Source organism: Synchiropus splendidus, chromosome 5 (assembly GCF_027744825.2).
Source record: "Synchiropus splendidus isolate RoL2022-P1 chromosome 5, RoL_Sspl_1.0, whole genome shotgun sequence".
NCBI classification, from domain to species: Eukaryota; Metazoa; Chordata; class Actinopteri; order Syngnathiformes; family Callionymidae; genus Synchiropus; species Synchiropus splendidus.
Genome location: NC_071338.1, coordinates 9,112,601 through 9,137,401, shown reverse-complemented (window position 1 = coordinate 9,137,401; position 24,801 = coordinate 9,112,601). Strand labels below are relative to the sequence as shown.

Here is a 24,801-nt window from a genome sequence, read left to right as displayed (position 1 = left end):
TTTATCATGGGCCGCTTCATCCCATCATACAACTGACCTTCTGCGCGATCATCTTGGCTACGACATCTCGTGCGTGGACGTCGATGGTACAGATGGTCATGACCTTCTGACGGTCGCCTGGTGTGAGTTCACCAATCAGCAAAGTGATGAGGGTGTTGAGCTGAGCTATCTGCTTCTTGTAATACTGCTTCATGGCGTTTTCAAAGCCTTCCTCCAGACGAGCAAAAGCCATTCCTACGTCTGTGGTCCACCAGATTTGAGTGCAGGTCAAAGCCACCTGAGGTAGACAGCACATAGAATGAGAAGGTTTGTTTAAGATGCTTGGTATTCTTCCTTAACTTCTCACTGTGTGCATGACGGTTGTGGCCTTACCTGTGCTGGGTAGTCAAACAGCCATTGCTCTCTGGGCTTGTCCTCGTACGCCACCACTGCGTCTGTCATCTCATGGCGGACAGTTGCGCGCATTCGGTCCATGACCCGGTTCAGCCACGCCTCCACCTTGGATATGTTTCAAAATTTGTTATTAAAAGGCTTATTAAAAAGAATCTTGCAAAGATCAAATGCTATTGTGATGGCTATGTCTTCACATCTCTCATCGGGAGTACAATTTCTGTTTAACATGTTTCGCTGTTGGTTATATGAGGCGTTTACCTGTCCTGTGCAGTCACAAATCTTATCAAACGGGACGTACTCCTCCTCTTTACTGTACATGCCCAGACCATCCTTAGTGGGGTTTCCACTTGCATCATCTCCAAATTTCATCTTGAGCATGTTGTCAAAAAGTTTAGACAAATGTTTCTGGACCTGGAAAGGCACAAAAAAACATTCTAGCAAGCGGTCAGGTTGTGGGAAAATCACCCACTATCATCTTCATTCAACTTTCAATCCGCATGCAGAGATGCCTGCACTAATACCATTTACTAACATACTTTTAGTTAAGTTTGCGTTCCAAAATCTGGATTCCATCAATCAAGGTGCCTTGGCAAAAACATTACAGTACATTACACTTCATATGATGTTGTCATCTATAATTCATTATCAGTACATTCATAATACATCATAATGCATTGAAATGCACAGTTACACAAGGTGAACAAGGTCTAGAGTCTAGAACTAGATAAAGTTAGGACTTACAACTTACACTACTTGATGAAAAAATGACCTAAGTTACCATACATTACTATGAGCATTCATAACATGTTTTATAAGGCTTTATAAATTCATTATAATGTCTAATGAATGTACTTATAATGCATTATAGACGAGTGTTTAAAAGTAGAGTGTAAAGAGCAATAATGGGTGAAGCAACTTCAAAGAATCACATGCTTCAGGTTGTAAAAATCACCTGGTATGGATTGGTTCCATTGGACATGATGTCCAAGAGATCAGCCGAGGAGATGAAGTAAAATCTGGGGAAGGCCAGACGTTTGGTATCCAAATATTCTGCAAGAGCTTTTTCACACATAGCCAGTCTGAAAAAAACCAAAGGCATTTATGGTTTGTGGGTGATTTATTTAGCAGTGCAGCAACCAGGAACCTTTGCTGCACCCTCACCTAGTCTGGATGTCATCCAGTTTATCAAACAGACCAGGTTTATTGGTGGCTATCAAAACATTCGGTGTTGCTTCCATACCAGCTGCCAACCCTTTAAAATCAGAGTCAATGCCTTCAAAGCACTTTGAGTCCTGCAAGAGAACACAATTCACTACTATCAGGAAATGTCACAATGTCATTGTTTGACTTTGAAGACAAAATAAATTATATGATATTGTGAGGCATTTATGAGATGGTTGGCCCCATAGAGATCTCAGTGAAATGAGGACATTAACAGATTTGTGCGATGTCTTGGGATTCCCTCAGCAGTGCCTTCAAAAATGTCAAATAAAAACCTCTCCTCTGCGAATGTGTGCATGTAAAAGTGAACCTAGATGTGTATATGAATACAGTGGAAACGTGATTCACACCTCAGGCAACTGTGTGCGTATGTCCTCTGATCCAATGAAGATGCTCTCAAGGTGAGTCCATGTTCTTTGCACCTCAAACCAGATGGAGATGACCGAGTCAGCGATGGACAACTTGGTCTGCCATGTTGTCAGTCTTTCCTCAAATGGACCAATATACTTGGAAGCTGTGATGTTCTGGAGTTGGACCTGGTTCTCCTCCAGCGTCTCAATAAGTTCCTCCTCAAACCGGAGTAGAGACAGCCCAGTGCGTTCATGGGGCTCGTACTTGAACTCCATATCTGCAGAGAGATTTCTTTTATTAAAAAAAAAAAAACGTCATAATAACAATAACAAAAAAAGCTGTTTCATTTAAAGGGGCTGCTTCGATTTAAATTTCGCAGTTCAATTGCAAGGTCCAGGATGTATGAGCTGGAAAAGTATTGAGATGATGGGAGAACTTAGATCAGTAAGAAGGGCAAACATAAATTACTCTTGTGTCTGTAACTCAGTATAACATTGAACAATGATAATCTCTGATGACTAGGCGACATAAATAAATCTTAATCCCTTATTTCCCTTATATATCACGTACCACAGTCAAATCTTTGACATGTGTTTGATGCGTACAACAAAAAAAGTGTCTTACTTGTCCATGTGGAATCGAGTGCAATAAGAACTTTCTCCATGCCCATTTCTTTGACTGACTTGTCGACAATCCCTCTCACCTCCTCCTCAAAGTTGTGGAGGTTGAGCTGCAGCAGGTCAGCCAGTGTGGTATCCTAAAATACAGAGGGCAGAAAACAAGCTCAGCCAGCTATGTACTGTAGGTGATTTCAGAAAAGAGGTTTTCCCACCATGTAAAGCCGACAAAGCACCAACTTAATTGCATAAATCAGGATCATCTCACAACAATCACACGCCACTTATGTCACTAAACAACTTGATTTCAAACCTTGTCCATGCTGAAGGTGACTCCTGTGGCGTTCATGAGATCCTGCCAATGCCTGGGTCTAATGGCTGGATTCTGAAGCTCTCCGACGGCACGCAGTGAGATCAGGAGGTTCTTCACCTTGCTGTCCAAACCTGTGAAGGCATCCCAGGCTCGGCTCTACAGGGTGAAAAAATCCCCAAATCATTCAAGATGTAAAATTATTGACTGTCAGAATCTGAACCAACAAGAGTCTCCCAATCTTTTTCTCACCTCCTTATCCAGCCCTCGTATGTCTTTGGAGAAGTTTTTACACTCCATTTCCATGTCCTCCACATTAATTTCTCTCCAGCGAGTTTGCATCCATGCTTTCATGGTAGAATCCACCACGATTATCAAATCCCACAGTTCCTTGAGGATGACCACCTCACGTCTGGTGGATGAAGAAAAAACTGAGTTACTAAAACTGGAACCTTGTGTGTATATCTATTGGTTTGATAGTTCCCCAAGTAAGATAGTTTTTATTTTGTCTAAGAGCCAGAGTGCATTTCTTTTTCCCACTGTGCAACAAAACGAAAACAACGAAAAGTTACAGTGTATATTTTAAATAAAGGTAGCCTTAGCTTATTGTTCTACATATTATTTCCATTGTCCCGGTTCCTTTGCTAAAAGTCAAATTTGGAAATTTGGAATAACCAGTCTGTCTGCCATATCATTGTCATATCTGTAATACAATAGTGTCGCTTTAAAGGCACCAATACATGTTAGTTGCACACTGCCGTTACCTGCACTGCTTTAACTGTCGGTACTCATTCAGATTAATCTCAAACAGACTGGCAGACTCCACCAGCGAGGCCATGATTCCCTCCTGCTCCAGGATTTGCTGGTGGAATTCATTCAGCAGCTCCATGGCTTCTTCACAGTCAAATCTGTTTGAGAATTCAAATGTTTTATTTAAGAAATATTATGAATACATGGGACATTCTACGCTGTGGCCATCACAATACGGAGTGAGACCGGATCGAGATTCGCTGTACCTGAAGAAGCCTGTGTTGCGGAAGCGCTCTCTGAATGTGTGCTGCTGCACATCAAATGAGGCACACTTCTTGCGCAGGCATGTCACTTCAATCTCTTGCAGCGGTGCCACTTGTTGCTTGACTTGCAGGGCCTTCTTTTTCACATTGATCCACTTTTCTGGCAGCTCCTAAACGGTGAGAACACAAATCAAACCAGAGAGGTGTTTTACAGTGCACATACCACCGTTTTAGACTGGCCATGAGCAAGAGGAAAACACAACAGTTTGTGAAACATGTATGTTTGTGTAGCTTCCTAACCTCCAACTGTACATGAACTTCATCCGGTAACTCCTGCTTATAGGTCCAAAGCAGGGCTATGGTTTGCTTCAGTGGCTCAAACATGGTGTCAGTGGATTTTTGTCTATCTTTCACAGCCAGCAGGTGACCCATCACCCCCACCAAACCATCATAGTCACCCTCCTCCACTTTCTGACCCAGGCCTTCTTTGGTTGTTTTGATGAACTCTTCCAGGTCGGAGAGACTGCAGATAATAAGGGCAGAAATTTGAATACTTTGAAAGTAACCATTCACATCTTGAGCTCTATTGAGGAACACAAAAAACATTCAAGATTCTCTTTCTCTGTCTTGATTGGTGAGTGCATGAGTACTGAGTAATAAATCCATCACCTGTTGGTTACACGATCCATTAGGTACTGTTTAAACATGAAGCTCCATCTTTTGATGATGTTAAGCAAAGAGCTCTTCATATGACGTGCATCCACCTGCATCCATCCTTGGAACACATGCACGGATTTAAAAGCCTGCACCTTGTTGTAGATCTTCTCGTACCTGAAGCAGAGTAAAGCACATGATGGTTCAGCTAGTCGTTTCAAGTGTCTGTGAAATTGGAACTGACGTTCCATGTTATTGATGGCAAAAAATGGACTCATGTCACTTACTTGTCAACCTGCTCTTTGAAGTTATCCAGCGTGGGTTCTTTCTCAGGGATTTCTGAATCAGAGTTAAGCTCATTGCTGGTCAGAACACGACTGTACCGAAGGAACTGACTCATGCAGTCCTTCCTGCTGTCCACATACAAGTAGCTGTAGCACTCGAGGGAGCTGCGGAACTTGCAGCACACCTCCATGATCTCCTCAACACGTCGATTCAGGAGCTGTCTCATTTGTGACAACTCTGAGTTGCTCTCCATATCAGCCTGGTGGGTTCAAGAGTCAGACATTACCAACGGATTTCTGGCAGCAACCACAGCAATGGCCTGTCTGTACCTCGTAGTGGGGAAAGGAGTTCTCTTGGTTGATGCGAGGCACCAGTGTGGACATTTTGAACACATCTGTGATGAGCCTGTCCACCAGGTCAGAAAAATTGTCTCTGGCACCCAAATCCAGAGGTGGAATGAAAACCAGGTTGGGGACCTGGAGATCCAGTCGGGCCTCAAAAAGGGGCGCTGACCTTTGTTCTACGTTAAGCACAAAAACAATCGAATTAACATGTTACAATGTTACGTATAATGTTAAAGGGGTTGTACCCTGCTTGTTTTGGGGGCTTTTAAAATTACATTGGACCCCATGGAGTAAGTGTCCACTCATTAAATATGGCATGAATCTCAAAATTGAAAATCATGAAACTGAATATTTTGAACCCTTATACGAAACAAAAACGTTTTCAGCCTCAATATTTTACACAACCTCGGAAAAAAATATTTTAAAAGCCGTGGCAAAACAAATATGAATGAAAAAAACTAACAAAACTAAATTCTGAACAGTATCATGGGACAATTCTCGACATTGTCGACAACAAAGTGAACAAATACCAAAGAGTGTGCCCAAAACTAAATAGATGATAAACCATATACTCTATGTCCTGCCATTGGTACACAGCAGGATACATGGGTTATCTGAAAACCTTTTTGCTCTACAGCAAGCGAGTTTTAAATCATAGATTGATCATATGGGCTAATTTCTGAATGCTAATTTCTGAGATATTTGTCACCCATCCTGGCTGCAGAATGGCTGACACAAACTTCATTTTCACAAGTTCATTTTTGCCACTCAAAAATGTGGTCCATCGTCCAGTGACTTTATTTTATGAAAGCCTTTTTTTGAGCATTTGTTAACATGAAATCACTGCTTTCAAACAACTTTTTTTCATTTTAAATGTCAATAAGCAGTTGCCTCTAGTTGTATTCAGCATATAGTGCACAATTTGGTGGTAGTTTAAAAGACGTATTTTTCATGAAACAATATGACATGAGTGGCATCCTACCTGTGTTGTCCTGGAAGAACTTGAGGGAACATTTAATGCTTTTAGCAAATCCACTTATAAGCAGATTGTCAATGTACTCCACATAGGCTTTCCATTCGTTTGATGACGAGTCTGCCTTAAACAGCTCCAGGTTGGACTAAAGATCAAAGATCAAAGATCTCATTTGCAACAGCGGCATTAAAACCTGGACTTCAACATCTAAACTAGTTTACCCACCTTAAGATGCAGATGGATCTTTTCTCCAGACGTGCGCACCATGGTGTAGAACCGCTCAATCCTCTCAGCACGATCCCCCAGGCTGAGCAGACTGTCTCTTTTGCCCTCTTTCCTTTTAAACATGGGCTTTGCCCAAGAGTTCATGCAACGCTTGATCAGTTCCACATTGTCCTTTGACGTCTGGAGTCGGCTTTCCAAGTCACACATTGTGTCTCGCATCTCCTGGATATACTGCCAAATACCTTCAAAGAGGAACAATCAACCTCACTTTTATTTTATTCATTACGCAACAGTAAAACTACTGCAAATATTTTCCATTCATAGATATATAATATATATATACATAAATATAGCTTCAGTATTTAAGCTTGGGGCGAGAGGCAGGGGAAACAGGGGGCAGGTTGCATCCCAACATAGGGATTTAAAATCCATCTTGACATTTTGTAAAGACTGACCTGGCAGAAGCCAGAGGCAGAAGGTTGAGACCTAAAGGCATCAATACCAGCCACAGCGAGAGCATTGATTTAACCAGTCTGCAAAGCTCCCTGAGAAGGTTTCAAATGTTTTCAAAGAACTGAGGTTACATAACTGTAACCCTATGCTTTCCATTGGATTATTTCTTTTTCAGATTTTTCTAATTTTAGAGTGGGTTGAAAAAAAATCTAACTGCAGTGGAAACCGAATTATGTCTGAAAAAAATTCAACATATTTTTAGCTATTTTAATTGATTTCTCAAAACACTTTTTTAAATTTTAAATAGCATTCAGACCTTCACAGTTCCAGTTGAGATGGTTCTCTGCCTGTGTCAGTCGGGAATCAATGGAATCCAGCTGGCTCTGAATGAGTGGGCGCTCCACAGGGTTAACAGTCTGTATCACCTGCGGTCATAGAGAGGAAAGAGAAAATGTCTTCAATGTAGCTTGTCAAATTTCAAAGTTTTCAGTTTTAAAATACACATTTCATCACATGGCAATTTCTAGCACCTATGTCCACATTCTCATGCAGGTCCCCTAAATACATGGTTTTTAGATGGATATGATGCGACCACATTTTTACACAAGGCTGTCATTTCCGTCTTGAGAGAGCATGCTGATATCAGCTATATAAGAGGTTACAGCTACTGCTATGTAAGCAAAACATTACTCTCATCACATTTTTTTTTATGTTTAGATTTTTTGGTCTTCATCTCTCTCTTGTCACTTGAATTATTTTGGGGATGAGCATTCATTTAGTCCTGACCTTGTTGTATCGGCTCACGAGGATATCCAGGTTAGCTTGGTACTTCCAAAGCTGCTCTCTGTTGGAGTAGATTTGTACTGCTGTTTCAGGAATGTCTTCAATATGCCAGGCCTGAAGGTACTTCATTTCCCGCAACACACACGACAACTACAGATACAGGGAATGTTAAGAGTGAGGTGAGGGGAGAAACAACTATGACAAAACCATTTTATACCACTCAGTTTAAGTTGTTTGTGCAACACTGCCTTCAAAACAGAAAGAAGAAAAGACAAAGACGACAAAGAAGGGTTTTTCAAGAATGATTGCTGAAAACAAAAAAGTGGCATTTAAGACATAACTTTAAATAACACACCTTAGTGCGGCATATGAAGAAAAAAGTGATAATGTGAGTCATGTAAAAACCTGAGGGTTGAAGTTGACTGATATAAGTTGAGAGGAGGGATCTCTGCTGATCAGTGGCAGGTTAAGGTTTTTCAGGGAAACCTCGCCGACGCTAGACGTCCATTTCTCATACAGGTTGTCGGAGTACCTGGAGTGGCATTGAGAGAGGACTATCTGTGGTTATGATCAGACAGTAAAAAGAATGTATGAATAAATGTTAATTGTGTTGTAGGAGAGGGTCATAACTTTTTGGTCTGAGGTGACAGATATTACAAAAGCAAAATAAACTTGGTTAAAATTAGTTATTAATAAAAAGTGTGATACAAATATATATGAAATACAATACTGCTAAAATATAAATCATCAATCATCCAGTTAGGTTATGCATTCTGAGGCCCCAAATATCCAAGAAGACTACCGCAGTATCAGAAAAAAATAATATCGGCCCTTTACGCAAACAAACCCACATTGACTTGCAAGGTCTTACTTTTTTAATAGTTCCATCATCTCATCATATTTCTTGGTGACCCGGCATCCCTCTTCAGACTCCAAACACCTGCAAACAGACAACAGATGACAAACAAGGCAACATTTTGCCTGAAATCCAGGTTTCATTTAATGTAATTCACGCCAGAAAATGCACTTACGGATAAGAGACCTGCTGAAACCTGTTGTAGTCTTTCTGAATGCTCTGTTTCAACTGCCTGGCCCACCTCAAGCCACCAGATAACGGTGGCATATTCTTACCCACCCAAGCAGAACCTGACAGGGTTCATCAGAGTCAAAGTCGATGACAGAAATACTTAAATAAAATGAAGTGGAGATTGAAAAATGTATGTCAAATCAATCAATAATACCCACCTCGTTCCTTTTCTTCCTTAATCTGGCAGTTGTAAATGAATTTACAAGAATCTAGGTTCTTATCAAACATGGTCACCAAACATGGGTATCTGTCCATAAATATTTCATCCACCAGTGGGCGACGTAGCAAGGTACCGAACATATCCAAGACCTGGAGATGGAAAAAAAAGGCTGTAGGATGTAATTCACACAGCTCATTATTTCACTTCTGCAACATAAAAAATATTCATAGTAAATATTTACTTTATTCATCATCTTTCATTTTTTTTTAAATCTATGTCATCATCTTTGTGTATTGCTAAGACCTCAAATCCAGGAACATCGTCAAAGGCCTGGCAGAAGACGGCTCCAAGTCGCCTGTCGATGTCATCCACCTTCAGCTGGAAATCCTTCACATCTTTCTCAAAGGCCTGAAAGAAGCAAATCGTCTTTCCTGCTCAACTAACAGTAGTAGAGAACATAGCCTGCTTTCTGTGTAACATTCCACTGGTATTTATTTGTAGCACTCTGACCAAGCTGAAATACATTTCTGTCACCACCACGCTTACCTCATTGCTCAGGTCCAAGCAATCGTATGGCTTCTCAGTCACACACTTGTATAAGTTTGTGAACTCCACATTGAGGCTTTGCACCTGCTCGTTTAATGTTTGGCCTCGGAGGCCTCCAATCTCGATCTTTTCCAGTTTTTCAAAGTCCACAGCGGTCAGCAAAATCCCCTGTGTAAAAGTGAACAGACAAATGGTGGGGGGTTTTTTTTAAGAATCTGAAACGCTGTCATTTGACGGCGTCATTACCTTAATGGTATTGATTCGCTCGAAAAAACTGTCTAGTCGAGAGAAAATCAGAAATGAAGGGAAATCCCAAAGTTTCACCGCGCTGCCGTTTGTTTTATATTTATCCAAATTGTTTCTTCTGTCCTCATAAGTGTCCTTAAAGAGCTTAAGGGTGTCCAGGCTCAAATCCACCCTTTGGAGAGATTCCAAAACCTCTCCAACGAGAATTTCATCTGGAGCCAGAAATGCCTGGGTCTGGTGGCCGGAGAGAAAAATGAAATCTGTGAGAACTTTCTTCTAATTCATCGTGTACCCAAGCCTTCTCCAAACTGAGAGAATAATAAGCATGGATGTTCAAATTAACTCCATCAAATAAACTTAAATGCATGCAAATGAATGGCTTGCCGACCTGCTGAATGAGAAGGTTGATGATCTCCTGCAGCAGAACAATAAGTCGGGCAGGGACGTTGTAGTGCCAAGAGTGAGTCCACACAAGACAAACCGTGTGCATCAGAGGACCAATCTGCCTCTGAATTTCAGGAAATTCTTCATTCTCCATGTCTTCGAAGAGGTACTCCATGGTCCTCAAGTATTTGCATATGTCCTCTGATTCTTCCAAGGCTGGCGGGAGACCGAAAAATCATGTCAGAACAGCCTCATCTCAGGAGCTACATTATGTTGCCTTTATGACTATCAATCATGTTTTGCAGAAATTTTGCATACGCCTACAGGCACTTACCAGCAATGACATTGCGTCTGATGTGATTAAAGGTTGAGCAATAGCTACTCGCTGCAGCCTCCAAGAGACTCTTCATCTTTTTCATGTCGGGAGATGTTAACACGTTGTTGATAGACTTAAGATCATTGTTCCTTTGGACAGATATTAGATGTGAAATAAATTTTGCTGATCATTTCTCAAACATACATACATGCATACATGCATACATGCATACATACATACATTACATTACATACATACATACATACATTACATTACATTACATACATACATACATACATTACATTACATTACATACATACATACATACATCGAACATCTGACATGCAAATGATTTTTGTCATTCATTAATTCGCTTTTTAACCAATCATTTTATTTATTTATATATTTTTAAAGATAACACAATTATATATTTGTATACTATAATTGTTAATGTAGAAAAACATATGCATGTTATGTTATGCTTCTGTTACTTTTTGGAAAGAATATAAGTAAATATGGACTCATCAATGAAAACTAGAATTAGCATAAAATGACCCAAAACAAATTGACATGTGAACATACTTATCAGACTGGATCACATTAAAGAAGATGCATACATTGCTGCTGTGAAACCAATAAGTAGAACATAGAATCACTAACTTGGTTACTATTGTATTATACGTCCAAGGCGTTGCTTGATCACAAGGTGTTTGTCAGACGTTGCTACTGGATATTCAGTGAGTGTCGTAATTACAAACCTGCTCTTCCAGAATTGAAGCTCTGCATCTGGTGTTGGGTTCTTGCCGCCCATTAAAGCCTCCGAGGAGTCTTTTTCGAGCACTACACGGATCTGATGGCTCCACTCAAACACTGCTGACTCCAAGGCATGAATGACACCTGCATCTACTTTTTTGCTGCTGTAAAGTTTCACATATACTTGCAGAATTAATGGACAGTGTGCACACTCACAAGCTGCTGATGATCAGAGGCGATGCTTACCTCCTGCTCATCTCCTTGACAATCTGATCCACTCTCTTGAAACTTGTTAGAAAGGGCAGCAGTGGTTTTCCCTGGACATGGCTCAACACCTCCAGTACACTTCTCCTGAAGGACTGGACAGCATGCTGGATTTCTTGAGACACCACTTCCGGCCAGCCTGCTTGGTTTTTACGGTTTGACAATAAAGGATCTACTGCCTGTTTTGAAGAAGATTCACAATGACCCATCAGATGGACTTTTTTTTTTAAATGTATACAGTGCAGACACAGATTTCTTCATGATCTTTGAGGAAGATGAAGATTTAGTTAGGGCTACAGTGGTCGTATTCTAACATAGCTACACGTCAACAAGTTTCTTTCAATAAGAAGAGGATGTCCATAGTGGAGTGAAATTGGATGTACGTCTGTACCTTTATTCTATGACACATTTTGAAGAGCTAACTATCAGAGAAGTTACCTAACTTTTGAGAATGCACCTGTGTTGTTAGCTTAGCTCTAGCTTTATCTGCTAAAGATAAAAGTTTCTCTGGTTTTGAATGATCACTTTATCACTAGAGGTTTCCATTACATTCGAACAAATACCCAATAGTATGACAACAATTATCCCAGGTAGGTCAGCATACCTCCAGAAACACAGTGCAGAACTGCTCCAGTGGCGAGTCGGAGAGGTCCCCAAAGATCAGCTGATTCTTGTAAGTGTCAGGGGCGAGGGCGGCCCGGGTCTTCTTCATGAAGTATACGCCCTTGCCAGCAGTGGAGAGTTCCGTCGCTGGCTCCAGGAGACCCGCCTGGGTCAAGGACACCACCAGCGTCATCGGCTCAGGTTTGTCCAGGAACTCCATCAACACCATCCGCTGCTCCTCGTTGACCAAACATTTCTGCCACTTGTCCTGCTTCACTTTGAGGGCTCGCTGGACAAACTCTCCGAGGTAGTCCAGTCTCTTGTCCTGGATCACCACCTCTGGCTCCTTCTCTTTGCCCATGTCTGAGGGAATGCAGGGATTCTCTCAAGAGCTGCGGAGTAAAGTCAATGATTGTATGAGCGTTGCTATAGTGATGCGGTTACTAGGATTAAACACACAGGTGCCTCACAAACTTTCTATTGAAAATGAAGAGGAAGTGCCACGCAAAGTGGGCCGGTGACAACAGATAGTTGCAAAACCACAGAATAATAATTAAAAAGTGTAATTAAACTTTTGTACTTAAATACAGTTCATTTCCATATAATTCCAAAAGGGCTTTCAGTATGAACTCATATAGTCAGTATCCCCAAGTCAATTCACTTCTCTTTTTGGTGATTTTTTTCAGCTCACTATAGTGTATTTAAGTGGAAATACATATGTTGTATATTGAATTGCGCAATATACAAATGCTTTGTTCAAAAAGCTCACAATGTAAGTCACAATATACCACTCAACCTTTCCCATGAAGTCGTTGGATCATAACTCGGGATTTGAAAACACATTCTCATGACATGAATGAACACTTGAAGAACATAACCAGCGATAAATGAATGAAACTAAATATAGACGGTCTACCGAGGATCAGCTGACAAATTAATTCATAAATTTGTCCACTGACCTGACAAACGTGCACACACACACGCGCACAGATTTTAGCACACGGTGCATTTGTCCTCAACACACACAAACCCCGTGAAATCACCCTCAATCCGTTTATTTTGAGTAGTTAAAAAAAACTTCCGACACACCTGAACGCACCGTGCCGCATGCGTCCGAGATATTGCACGTAGATCAGCGCTTCATTCGAGAGAGCGAAAAAAAAGCAGCGAAAGCGACCTATTCCAAGTCACGTGTAACTAAATTTCCTCGTTTATTCAAAACATAATCAGCTCAAGGTAGCAGAAGTAGATTGATCTACAGTGGCCTGAATTGGACATAAAGTATCGCTAAAGCAGGGATTCATAAACCGGATAAATATTTACATTACGCAACATTTACAAGTTTTAAAAAGTTATATATTCGTTATATATAGAGTAAAACATATTATAATCAGCGTCCCCACCATTTTTTAAAAGTCGCTTTTTCTCATAGTTTTTGTCCCTGCCCTGTTCTCACACCAAACTGATGCCCTTGTCACAGCGGATCATCCTCCTCCATCTCACCTGTCCTCTGCTTCCTCTTCTCTCAAACCTACAAACCTCATGTCCTCCTTCACCACCTCCATCAATCTCCTCTTTGGCCTTCCTCTCCACCTTCTGCCTGGCAGTTCCAACCTCAACATCTTCCTACTAATGTACTGGCTCTCTCTCCTCTGTACATGTCCAAACCATCTCCATCTAGCCTCCTAAACACCTGACATGTGCCGTTCCTCTGATCTACTGCTTCCTGATCCTATCCATCCTGCTCACTCCCAGAGAGAAGCTCAGCATCTTCACCTCTGCTACCTCCAGCTCTGCCTCCTGTCTTTTCATCAGTGCCACTGTTTCCAAACCATACAACATTGCTGGCCTCACCACCCTTTTGGACACCTTCCCTTTCATCCTTACCGACACCCTTTTGTCACACATCACACCTGACATTTTTCTCCAATGATTCCATCCTGCCTCACCCATTTCTTACGAGAGCCACATAACCATTAAATGGACATAAAGAGGACCTCACCTCACATAGGATTCATACCCGTGTTATTGCTGATTTGGGTATGCAGATCACAGAATTTCTTTGATGGGAAATTATTTAGTCAAGAGTTGTTGCTGCGATCGATTACTTTGATAAGGTGGTCATATAAAAAGCTTTTATATTATAAGGCAGCGACTGATCAAAGAATCATATGCACAAAAGCAAAAAAAGTCCATTCTCGAGATGATAGGTGAGTAAAAGTGTCTTAATTACCTCGACCCATCATGAACTACGTCCTTCACAAATTTTGCGTCTGATCTGTAAGTTGAAATTGTATATATATATATATATATATATATATATATATATATATATATATATATATATATATATATATATATATATATATATTTTATATACATATATATATATATTTTTTTTTCATTGTGTATAGACATTAATATAAATTGATTTTATAGTTTTACTTTTGAAGGTAACTAGCATCATATGCATAAACTTGAAAGAGTTTATTGGCAAATGTTTCTCAGAATTTACCCAGCAAACAAAAATCCATATGAAATGCAATTCAAGTAAATGTTTTGTGTTCTTTTTCTTATTATCTTTCGGTGTATCTCATCAGGGGTTGCCACAAGCTAGCCATCCTCCTCCACTTCTGCTTATCTTGTGTAAATCTTCAAAACCATCGCACTCAATATAATAATGCATTATTTTATTACTAAATTTTGTTGTCTGTCACATTCATTGATCCATGCTAATAGTACGAATTAAAACATATTTATATATGTCATCTTTCATCATGGATAATCTGGCACAGATGTTGATGATGTGACATTGCAAGGTTTTAATGTGAGTTTTTCATTTCGCCGGTTGATTATTTGTTAATACTCTTCACTATTTAAAAGCTAGAAGGAGCTGAAAGTGATTTAAAATGTGACATAAAGAAGCTGGATAGACATCTGAGAGAAATAATTAAAATGGTGTTTTGCCCTCTTTTTTTGTCGCAGAGAAGCACCGACTCCCGAAGATGGCCTCAACACACCTGCTTTTCCAGTCAGCCGCTATTTCCTGTGCAATTACTGCATGAAAAAGAAAGTGACGCCTTTGAGCCGTCATCTCTCGAAAAACACCCTGTGAGTATTGCTATTGTAAAGCTGTCAGCGTCATAACAGGCTGATCCAACGAGTTGAAAACGAAGGAGGAGAAACATGGAGCATCAACATGTCGAAATACACATTACACAAAACCAAAGAAGTACCACTTTTAAATGTAGGTTTAAATGTATAATGTATTTCTTCAGTTCAGGATTTATAAATCACATTATTTACTTGACGAAACAACTTATCTAAACACGTTTACTCATCATACCCAAAGCCCTTCTAACCTCCAATAGAAAGAACCCAATGTCAATAAAGCGATGAGGCGCTCCTCAGCCCACACTCCACATCAGTAGGTGGCGGTAATGCACCTGTTTGTTGGGTCAGCCACCATTCGACTGAACACGGAAGAACCTCCCTGTCAAATTGCGGTACGAAAGAGGAAGTGTGAGGAGTGTTGTGCAACTTATGTCGTCGCTCTAATAAAACATGTGAGTATGACGTTCCTGCTCATTTACTCTCCTCTCACGCTGCAAGGTCTGTCCAGAGATACGCACTGAAATGGGCGGACTTCCTCCAGAAACGCCGATATTCTCATTCGGCGTGATAGCAGACATTCAATATGCCGATGTCGACGAGAGGTACAACTACAGCCGGACAGCGATGCGCTACTACCGGAACAGCGTCCATCTACTGAGGAACGCCCGTCAAAGTTGGTGCGAGTCGGCGGTGAAACCCGAATTCATCATCCAGCTGGGAGATATTATCGACGGGGTCAACCACAGCCACCGTACCTCGGAGCAAGCCCTTGAGCGTGTCATGGCCGAGTTCAGCCGCTGTCCCATACCGGTGCATCACGTTTGGGGGAACCACGAGTTCTACAACTTCAGTCGGCGCGAGCTCTTCCTGTCCAAGATCAACAGCTCTGGGTCCGGGGTCCCTCTCCCCGGAGGTGACATATATGCCTACACGTTTAGCCCTTTCCCCGGCTTTACGTTTGTGGTGCTGGACGGTTATGACGTGAGTTTGTTGGGCAGAGAGGACGGCAGTGTCAAGTACAGGGATGCTCACCAGCTGATAACGCAGTTCAATGACAGTGAGGATCTCAACTCTCCGCCAGGTGCGCTGTTTTTCTTTCTTTCAACCAGTGTTTTCTTCTAGAATTCCTGTTAATAACACATCTGGCCGAATCTCTGCTGCAAAATAACGTGTTACTAATTTGAAACACTCATTCATTTGAATTGTCTGCAGGTGTGTGAGAGTGGTTGTTCCTCTCACAATCCGTATGTGCCTTGTTTTTGGATTGCCTCCCTCTCTCCTGCCTTTTGACCTTTCTCATTTGTATGATGATTTTTTGATTTCAGTTCACCTCCAGGCTGTATCAATCTAGTGAATGGAACTTCTATTGTTTTGTTTTACTAGCTTCTAGATTGTCACATCAGCCAGTGACATTTTCCCTAAACTAGGGAGCATTTGGGGAAAAGAATCCCAGTATCAGTATAAAATGTAGTCATTTCTCTCTCACAAGTGACATGAATTATGTGATGTCAAATATTTGAAATGTAAGTAAGTGTTGTAGTTGACACAGAGGACTGTAAAGCTTACAGAGACAGTGTAGAGAGGCTGTCGCCAGTTTTGGAGTATGTATAGTGTATAAGACACACTGTTTGGAATGTCATGCTGAAATAATGCTCTGCTTCTCCCCCGCTGCTGTAGTTGACATGACACTCTTTTCATATTGCAGGACGTTCAGAGGACCTTGAGCAGAGATTCTCAATGTTCAACGGTGCTTTGAGCAAAGAGCAGTTGGACTGGCTTGATTCTGTGTTAAGCTCTGCTGATGAAAAACAAGAGAAAGTGACCATTGTTTGTACGTATTGTTTTTTTGGTTTTCCAACCTATTGGATGAAATTAATTGTTTCGTTGTGATGCCACCCCCTGCGGACTACATTCATATTGATTTTTTCTTTTTAACAAGCTTTAATATTTTAACTTTAGTTTGGAGTCAGTTGTGGAAATGTGCTTCAACATCTGATACCATTATTTTCCTTATTATTTTGTGAATGAACCTCTTTCTCTCAATCATAAATAAATAATAATCTAAATATTTTAATCTTTTTTTCAGCTCAGAGTTAAATGTTTTCATTAGGGCTCCAACATGGACCCAGATGCAAGTTGATAATATGATAATAATATTAATTTTGTATTTTGATATTTTCCTTCAGGTCACCTGCCAGTACACCCACGATCCACCACCAACATGTGTCTGCTCTGGAACTATGATGAGGTCCTTGGCATGATTAAGGCCCACCGCAGTGTGGTGTGCTTCATTTCCGGACACGACCACGATGGCGGATATTACTCGGATAAGGACACCGGGGTGCACCATCTAACACTGGAGGGCGTGATCGAGACGCCGCCACACAGCGATGCTTTTGGAACCATTTCAGTGTATAGCGACCGGATGGAGTTAAAAGGGTTTGGGAGGATCCCAGACAGGGTATGTCTGTTCCGCTGACACTGGTACAACAGGGATTAATAGACAGTTTGGACTTCTTAGCTGCAGAGGTCTTTTTAAATGAAGTCACTTTGAAGTAAAAATGTGCCTTTTTATTTTGCCATGAATGGATTTTCGCTGGCACAGTAGGACTTGAACTTCAGTTCAGGGAGTGACTCCTACTGTTTAATCTCTTTGGTGGGCAGATCACATCACCTTAGTTTTTATAACTTTTGAAATGTTTTACCATTTTTATGGATTTCCACTTACTATGACGTGTCATTAATTCAGTGACCTCTCAATCACCCTGTAATACACATGGAAACCCATTCAAAGTATTTAATTTGACACTAAAAGATGAGCTGTAAATAATATTTTACAGGAAGTGCTGCTATTCAGTTTTTAGGACTTAAAATACCTCGACACACTAATATGTTCATGTAAAAGATACTCTCAGGAAATGAAAATTTATTTTAATTATGGTGATTTTTTTTTTCTTTTTTTTCCTGTAATGTGTTTGAATATTTTCTCTTTTTCAACTCTGCTGTCCGTATCTTTGATTGTGGTAACGTATTTTACTTGAAACACAGAAAACACACAGCATTTACTACAGATGCACTGTGCTATAACAGCGAGGTGATTACAATTAAGAGGTTTTAATGAAACTGTCCAAGGTGTATATGTTTAAGGGTTTTTGTAATAAACCTCTGGAAATAGAACTTCTGTTTTCTTTTGATGTACAAGTTGAAAGTAGGACAGAACTATGTACAGAATCAGCACCGACTTGGGTTTCAGACTTCTGCCTGCTTGGCACTTTGGAGTCAGGAAGGAGCTTCATCACTTGTAGAAACAACCCACTGTTACTGTAAAGAAGCTGCTACTGCTAAGAACTCAGAGAGCACAGAGACTACAGTCTCAGCACCACAGCTGGACTCAAACACAACAACAACGGTAGCTCCCAGGAGGTGGAGGTGCAGCAGTTGGTGTACAGGGGGAAGAGAGACAGTCATCCCCAGCCGCACGCGCTGACTCCGGATGGTCAGGAAGTCCGTAATCCATCTGCAGAGGGAGTCAGGCACGTTGAGCTGGCGAAGCTTGTCTTCAAGCACAGCTGGGAGAACCGTGTTGAAAGCAGATCTGAAGTCCACAAACAGGATCCTGGCATAGGTTCCTGGGGAGTCCAGATGCTCCAGAACGAAATGAAGGGCCAGGTTTACTGAATCGTCCATAGATCTGTTGGCTCTGTAGGCAAACTGCATTGAGTCCAGGAGGGGAGCAGTGATGGATTTCAGGTGAGAGAGAACCAGGCGCTCAAAGGACTTCATGACCACAGACGTCAGTGCCACCGGTCTGTAGTCATTCAGTGCTGTGATCCTGGGTTTCTTGGAAACAATAATAATAATAGTGGAGGATTTAAAGCAGGCTGGATCATGAGAGGAATCTTCAATGCATCCTTGGTGCATTGAAGATGTCTGTGAACACTGGAGCCAGTTCGGTGGCATAATGCTTCAGGATGGCTGGGGAAACCTGTCCAGACCTGATCCAGGAAGATTCAGCTTCCTGAACTGGGTGAGCACGATTGTTCGTCTTTGTTGTGTCACTATGAGACAGCATACTGGAATGTATTCAGAGATGCAGCCTCTTAAGTACACAGAGACTGTCACTGCGTACATGAGGAAGTGCATGGACAATGTCACAGTCACCAGAACCATCCGCATCCGGGACAATCAGAAACCCTGGCTCACAGGGGAGGTGTACAGGCTCCTATGAGCCCGGAACTTCGCCTTCAAAGCTGGAGATGTCAAAGGCCTTAGGACAGCCAGAGCCAATCTGTCACGTGGCATCAGACTGGCCAAGAGACAGTACTGTACTCCAGGAGAATTGCTGACAGATTCTCAGACAGCAGAGACACCAGGAACCTGTGGCAGGGGCTTCAGACCACCCCAGACTACAAGTCCCCTCCGCAGACTGGTGACTACTCCACCCCTCTGCTGAACCAGCTGAACGACTTCTTTGCCCACTTCGAAGCTGATAATAACACTGTGTCCCAGAAGACTCAAAAAAGCTAACCAACGGTTGTACTTCCTGCGGAAGTTAAGAAGAACCCGTCCCTCATCATGCACACCTTCCACTGCGGCACCATCGAAAGCATCCTGACCAGCTGCAGTGTGGTTCGGCTCTTGCACTGTCTCCTGCCGGAAGGCTGTGCAGCGCATTGTGAGAGCGGCTGATAAGATCGTTGGTGTCCCCCTTCCTTCCCTCGCGGACATCTACAACTCAAGACTCACCCGCAGAGCCGTCCGGATCGCAGGTACCCCACTCACCCATCCCAGAGTTTCTTCAGCCTGCTGCCATTGAGGACTCTGAAGTCTCAGTGCCAGGACGGGCAGGCTCAAGGACAGTTTCTTCCACCAGGCGGTCAGGAGACTCAACTCCCTCCCTGCCCTGCCCACACTCACACCTGCTCCCCCCTACTGACGGCATCTAACCTCCTGATCCACATATGCACATATGCACATGTCACTTTCACTACTCCAGGCCGGTGTGAAGTGTAATCTGTAATCTGTAAGTGTTTAGTTATTTATTTCCCTTAATTTAGTACTTGCATGCAGATCTGATAGTTTATATTTTAATATATATTTTTTTATATTTCAACTTATAACTGTGTGCTGGGAGGACGACAATTTCATCTGTACTGGATGTACTGGATTCATGACAATAAAGTTGACTTGACTAGGAAAAAAAAAAAAAACCCAACATAGTCCTTTGCTGTAAAGTAGAACAGGGAGCTGGAGGGACCAAAGAGGTGTTTGGGCAAAATGGCTGCTCGAAGTGACAGTAAAGTTGTTCAGGTCCTGTGCAAGAGCGCGGTTGTTCAGAGTGGGCTGTAGTTTGTGACCACCTTGAGCCCTCTCGACACTGCAGCCGAGTCATTGGCTGAGAACTGCTGCCTATGTTTATCTTAGAACATGGCCTTAGCTATCTTCAGCTCCCTCTGAAACCGATACTTCACCTCTTTGTAGCAGCTCCTGTCCCCACTCTTGTGAGCTGCCTCCTTCTCCCGTCTAATCTGGCCGAGTTTAGCTGTGAACCAAGGTTTGTCATTTGCATAACTCACCTTGGTGTGCATTGGAACTATGCACTCTTCACAGTAGCTGATCCATGAAGTCACAATGTCTGTTTACTCATCCAGATTATTGGTAGCAGCCGTGGACACCCCCCAGTCTGTGGTCTCCATACATAGTTAGTCCATAGTTTCTGCATTGATTTTTCAATAGGCCAGACACCACATCCGATCACACGACCATCTCCAGTTTTTATCAAATGCAACACAAAAACAAACCCAACTTTCATGCCACAGTAGTGACAAAATTGGGATTCAGCAACTTTTACGAGTTTGTCTCATCATTCTTCGCTGTGCAGCCTCTTCTTCTCAACACTCCTGCGTTTGACTGAAAGCCCCCAGCCTTACTGCCATCTGCTGTCCGTTTGGCGTCATTGCACTCGGAGTATTTAACATGACAAATGTGTGAATGTGCGGACTCCCGAACTTGCATAGCTACAAATCCTTGGGAATATACCTCCTTGTGGGGACCTTTTGCCGGTCCCCACGGGTTTATGCATCAATTTGACAAATAATAACAAAATAGCTAGGTCATTATAATTGAATTTAGGTTTGGTTAGCCATTTATTTCGGATGTTTAGGATTAATAGCCAGAGTGGAAGTCAATAACATGCCCCACAAAACAAAAACAAAACGAAAAAAAACACGACTGTGTGTATGTGCGCGCGCGCATGTGTACGCGCGCGTGTTTGAGCTTCATTAATTGGAGGATGATCCCTAAAACAACGCCTTCGCACCGCTCGTCTTCACTGAGGTCTGTGTCGCGCGTCCAGAAGATCTGTTTGCAGTGCTTCTAGCTGTGCGCAGAAAGAGGTAAGGTTTGTGTTATTACGCGTAGACGTTTTAGCTCGCTGCGAATCTGCTGGGTGGTTCGAGTCGGTCGTCTCTCTTGTGACACTGTCTGTTTAAGACAGACAGCCACCGTAGTCTTTAGTCGCATGTATCTCATCTGTCTCGTTCCATAACATCACAACTTTTCATAACTTTACCAGCTTAGCTAAGCTTGTCCTCGGGGTGGCGATCACACGTTGAAAAACCGAAAGCTTTTCCGGTTACTCTGCGTAGGTATCGCTTTTGCAATGGACAGCCATTCTTTCATGTCTTCACTATAGTAGATAAAACACAGTAGTCGGGAAAGAATCTATGATGTGATGAAACAAGTCGGTTCGAACGTAGCCTCCTTGTTTCAGGCAGGAAAAACAACCGTCAGATGAGTGGGTGGCAAAAAGGATTATTACTAGTTTTATTACTATTATTGTTATTATTATTATCTACAATCTATTATTTTTGTTTTTAGTTATGTTAACAGTTTTTTTTGTTGCTATTATTAGTTTCCATCCCATATTTGTTATAATTCCAACGTGTGTGATTGATCAAATGAAGTGCAACAGGCAGTTGTCCACCTAAGGCAAAAATGGTGTGCCAATTTAAGTGACCTGCGTACATGACGAACACTGTTTAATCATTCCAGAAACAATTTCAAAATCACTTTTGGTAGTTCCTGTTTGCCAATATAACTGTGTTGTACCTTTAAAAAAAACTGCAATAACTTCCTCTGTTGATAATTGACAGATTGGTTCCTTTGTCCTTGAAGCTATACAAGAGAAATATTGAGAGTAAAGGAGTCAAAACGTCATCAAAAGAGGTATGTATGAGCTATACATATGAAATCTCATCATATAGCCATTTGACAAAGAAGAGGATATCCAAAATTGCTGTCTCATGTTTGGTCCTGCAAGCAAACACCTTCAGTATACTGTACCTCCTGGTCAGGAGGAGCCATCAAGTTAGCTTGATTCTCAGTGGAGCATGTATTTCAACATGTTTTATGCAGTCATTGCCAAGTGCAATGTGCTGAGTCACTGTTTTCTCAAATGAATAACAGACAAAGATGTCTTTGTTGCTGTGACTGTGCAGGAAAAAGGCACTTCCTTGCAGGAGTCCTACAAATAAGTAACCTGCCCGTTACGGATTGGGTCCTATGCAAGTCTACAAGCATGCAAGAAATGGTTCTGGTTCTTTTCTGAAACATACAGTTTTGCATGTTTACATATATACAGTACATACTCTCTGAAGCTTTTATTATATGCATTATTATGACAGTGGCCCTTCCCAATGTAGTTTAACCTCAGAAAGTTATGTTTGATCCGCACTACTTTATGTATTTTGTGTTTGCACTCAAGATGAACCTGCAGGAGTACTTCCAAAGAATCGGGTTCCAAGGCTCGTGTGACAAACCAGACCTGGCCACACTGAGAGAGATACATAAGCATCATATTCTGTCAATTCCATTTGAAAACCTCAGCATCCACAGTGGGGAGAGGAATGTAGTGGACCTGGAAGTGACTTTCCATAAGCTAGTTAGACGCCATCGTGGAGGTTGGTGCTTTGAGAACAACTACCTCTTTTTCTGGGTACTGATGGAATTAGGCTACAATGCAACAATGTTGAGCTCCAAAGTTTTCAACAACTCCATCGATGACTTCGAACAACAAGATACACATCTTATCGTGAAGGTGCTTATTGACGGGAAGGCGTTCATCTGTGATGTTAGTTATGGGATGATGTCCCAAATGTGGTATCCTCTGGAACTTATATCTGGGAAGGACCAACCCCAGCCAGCAGGTGTCTTTCGTTTGATAGACACGGAAGATGTCTGGGTCCTAGAAAGAAATCGACGCATACCGAAGGTTCTCAATCCGGAATTCAACACCTCACGTCTTGTGGATAAGAAGGACATTGTAACAATCTACAACTTCACAATGACACCAAGAGACTCAAACTATTTCTTGGAGTGCAATGACCAGCATCAGATTAATCCTGATTCTCTATTTACTAAAATGTCCATGTGTTCCCTGCAGACGCCGACGGGGCTCAAAGCTCTTATTGGCTGGTCCTACGCTGAGGTCACCTTCCTACCAGAGGAAGGTGCCAATGTCTTTGACATACGTTACATTGTTGATGATGAAATAGACAAGGTATTGAAGGAAAAGTTCAATTTAGTGTTGAAGAATAGATTACAGCCGAAAGGTCCTCATCCACTTGCGAAAAAGGTTTAAACCCTGAATGATGTTTTTTTTTTTTAAACGACAATGATATTGAAGTTAAAATCACTAGTCTCATGCTGTTTTAAGCCCAATTCTAACTCTCAGCTCCCCTCACCACCCTGGCCTCCCACTCTGTAGTGGCTCACCAGCTTCTTGACTGAAACCAGCAGATGGCTCTCCTCTCACTCTACACCAATGACTACACCCAGGAGATCCTCCTCTAGTCTAAGAGATTCCATCAACATCATCCAGGACGAGGACAAGTCTGCGTAGAGGCATGAGGTCGACAGGTGTAGCTCCATGTAGCTCAACACTCTCTGCAGAGATTGTGGTTCAAATAGCTGTTATTACATGTTGAGCCTTTTGTATCAACTAATGTATTCTGTTCACATTCAGGCTATTGGTGATCAGTTGCTTCCATACACCATTTTTATAAGCTCCAACACTCCCCGCAACCCTCAACAGAACTAAGTGGTGGGTCACTGAAGATGTACATGTGTAATCCGCTGCATCACAGATTTTTGTCCATTGCTGCGGCAAACATTCAACATCATTCAGTAGTGATACACAAATCTGACTGTTGTTTTTGTTGCAATCTTTGTGTCTCTATTTTGCATTTATCATGACATGAAAGTGATCTTCATAAGGAAAGTTGTGTTGTGTTTTGTATGAGTCTGTGATTGAAGGAAGTGTGTCATGTGACTTGATGATGGTAATGCAAGTGTTGTAGTGTCTCAAAATAATTGAATATGATGGTCTGTTGAGTTTCCTGTTGTTTGTTTTAAATTTCAGCCATACAAAACGTCAATATTTTCACTTGCTTTAAATAAAACCATGTACTCAATGCCACTGAACATGTTATTAAATGTAAATGTTATTTTATAACAACAGTTATTTTTCCATGAAGGTTCCATGTTTTTGTCTATTTGTAGACTTCCCAAGTCTAATCATTTGCGTCTGGTGCTTTGAAGTCTTGACTGAGCTTTAGAATGCACCACACAGATGAACAGCTGAAAGCTGTCGTGTGGAAGGCGGGGCACCTAGTGACTATATCGACCAATCATCTCTTTGCAAGCG

The 24,801-nt window shown here is 41.7% G+C and overlaps 3 protein-coding genes across 6 annotated transcripts in view; 2 read left to right on the top strand and 1 right to left on the bottom strand.

The window, feature by feature from the left end:
* Positions 1–14,078, bottom strand: part of dnah9 (dynein, axonemal, heavy chain 9) — a 32,469-nt gene extending 18,391 nt beyond the window's left edge. Inside the window, exons 1-32 of one of the 2 annotated variants that reach the window (XM_053864953.1) lie at positions 13,984–14,078; positions 11,983–12,373; positions 11,361–11,557; positions 11,120–11,278; positions 10,380–10,510; positions 10,050–10,261; positions 9,662–9,895; positions 9,416–9,583; positions 9,173–9,277; positions 8,868–9,018; positions 8,654–8,768; positions 8,494–8,562; positions 8,028–8,154; positions 7,626–7,772; positions 7,156–7,264; positions 6,387–6,628; positions 6,171–6,306; positions 5,174–5,364; positions 4,847–5,103; positions 4,575–4,736; positions 4,206–4,428; positions 3,909–4,075; positions 3,657–3,800; positions 3,145–3,304; positions 2,896–3,051; positions 2,590–2,722; positions 1,965–2,242; positions 1,555–1,685; positions 1,346–1,472; positions 652–804; positions 373–498; positions 38–277 (exon numbers count right to left, since the gene is read on the bottom strand). In XM_053864953.1, coding sequence (XP_053720928.1) covers positions 38–277; positions 373–498; positions 652–804; positions 1,346–1,472; positions 1,555–1,685; positions 1,965–2,242; positions 2,590–2,722; positions 2,896–3,051; positions 3,145–3,304; positions 3,657–3,800; positions 3,909–4,075; positions 4,206–4,428; positions 4,575–4,736; positions 4,847–5,103; positions 5,174–5,364; positions 6,171–6,306; positions 6,387–6,628; positions 7,156–7,264; positions 7,626–7,772; positions 8,028–8,154; positions 8,494–8,562; positions 8,654–8,768; positions 8,868–9,018; positions 9,173–9,277; positions 9,416–9,583; positions 9,662–9,895; positions 10,050–10,261; positions 10,380–10,510; positions 11,120–11,278; positions 11,361–11,557; positions 11,983–12,342 — 5,310 coding nt within the window. In that variant the 5' untranslated portion in view covers positions 12,343–12,373; positions 13,984–14,078. Of the gene's footprint in view, positions 1–37; positions 278–372; positions 499–651; positions 805–1,345; positions 1,473–1,554; positions 1,686–1,964; positions 2,243–2,589; positions 2,723–2,895; positions 3,052–3,144; positions 3,305–3,656; positions 3,801–3,908; positions 4,076–4,205; positions 4,429–4,574; positions 4,737–4,846; positions 5,104–5,173; positions 5,365–6,170; positions 6,307–6,386; positions 6,629–7,155; positions 7,265–7,625; positions 7,773–8,027; positions 8,155–8,493; positions 8,563–8,653; positions 8,769–8,867; positions 9,019–9,172; positions 9,278–9,415; positions 9,584–9,661; positions 9,896–10,049; positions 10,262–10,379; positions 10,511–11,119; positions 11,279–11,360; positions 11,558–11,982; positions 12,374–13,070; positions 13,207–13,983 lie in introns of those variants that run through there. The other variant, XM_053864954.1, reaches the window with a different exon arrangement.
* Positions 14,079–14,243: 165 nt separating this feature from the next.
* On the top strand, positions 14,244–18,272 carry adprm (ADP-ribose/CDP-alcohol diphosphatase, manganese-dependent). Of its 2 annotated transcripts, XM_053865676.1 has the most exons (5): positions 14,244–14,261; positions 14,967–15,092; positions 15,594–16,176; positions 16,801–16,926; positions 17,282–18,272. In XM_053865676.1, exons 3-5 carry the CDS (start codon positions 15,618–15,620, stop codon positions 17,572–17,574), a joined length of 978 nt encoding a protein of 325 aa, XP_053721651.1. In that variant the 5' UTR covers positions 14,244–14,261; positions 14,967–15,092; positions 15,594–15,617; the 3' UTR covers positions 17,575–18,272. The 2 variants fall into 2 exon arrangements, with proteins under 2 accessions (XP_053721651.1, XP_053721650.1); XM_053865675.1 differs by lacking the exons at positions 14,244–14,261; positions 14,967–15,092 and adding an exon at positions 15,407–15,487.
* Positions 18,273–19,154: 882 nt separating this feature from the next.
* Positions 19,155–24,793, top strand: LOC128759094 (arylamine N-acetyltransferase, pineal gland isozyme NAT-3-like). 2 transcript variants are annotated; one of them, XM_053865766.1, is made up of 3 exons: positions 19,155–21,490; positions 22,250–22,322; positions 22,861–24,793. In XM_053865766.1, exon 3 carries the CDS (start codon positions 22,861–22,863, stop codon positions 23,734–23,736), a length of 876 nt encoding a protein of 291 aa, XP_053721741.1. In that variant the 5' UTR covers positions 19,155–21,490; positions 22,250–22,322; the 3' UTR covers positions 23,737–24,793. The 2 variants fall into 2 exon arrangements, with proteins under 2 accessions (XP_053721741.1, XP_053721739.1); XM_053865764.1 differs by having other exon boundaries at positions 19,156–21,490; positions 22,250–24,793.
* Positions 24,794–24,801: the final 8 nt, after the last annotated feature.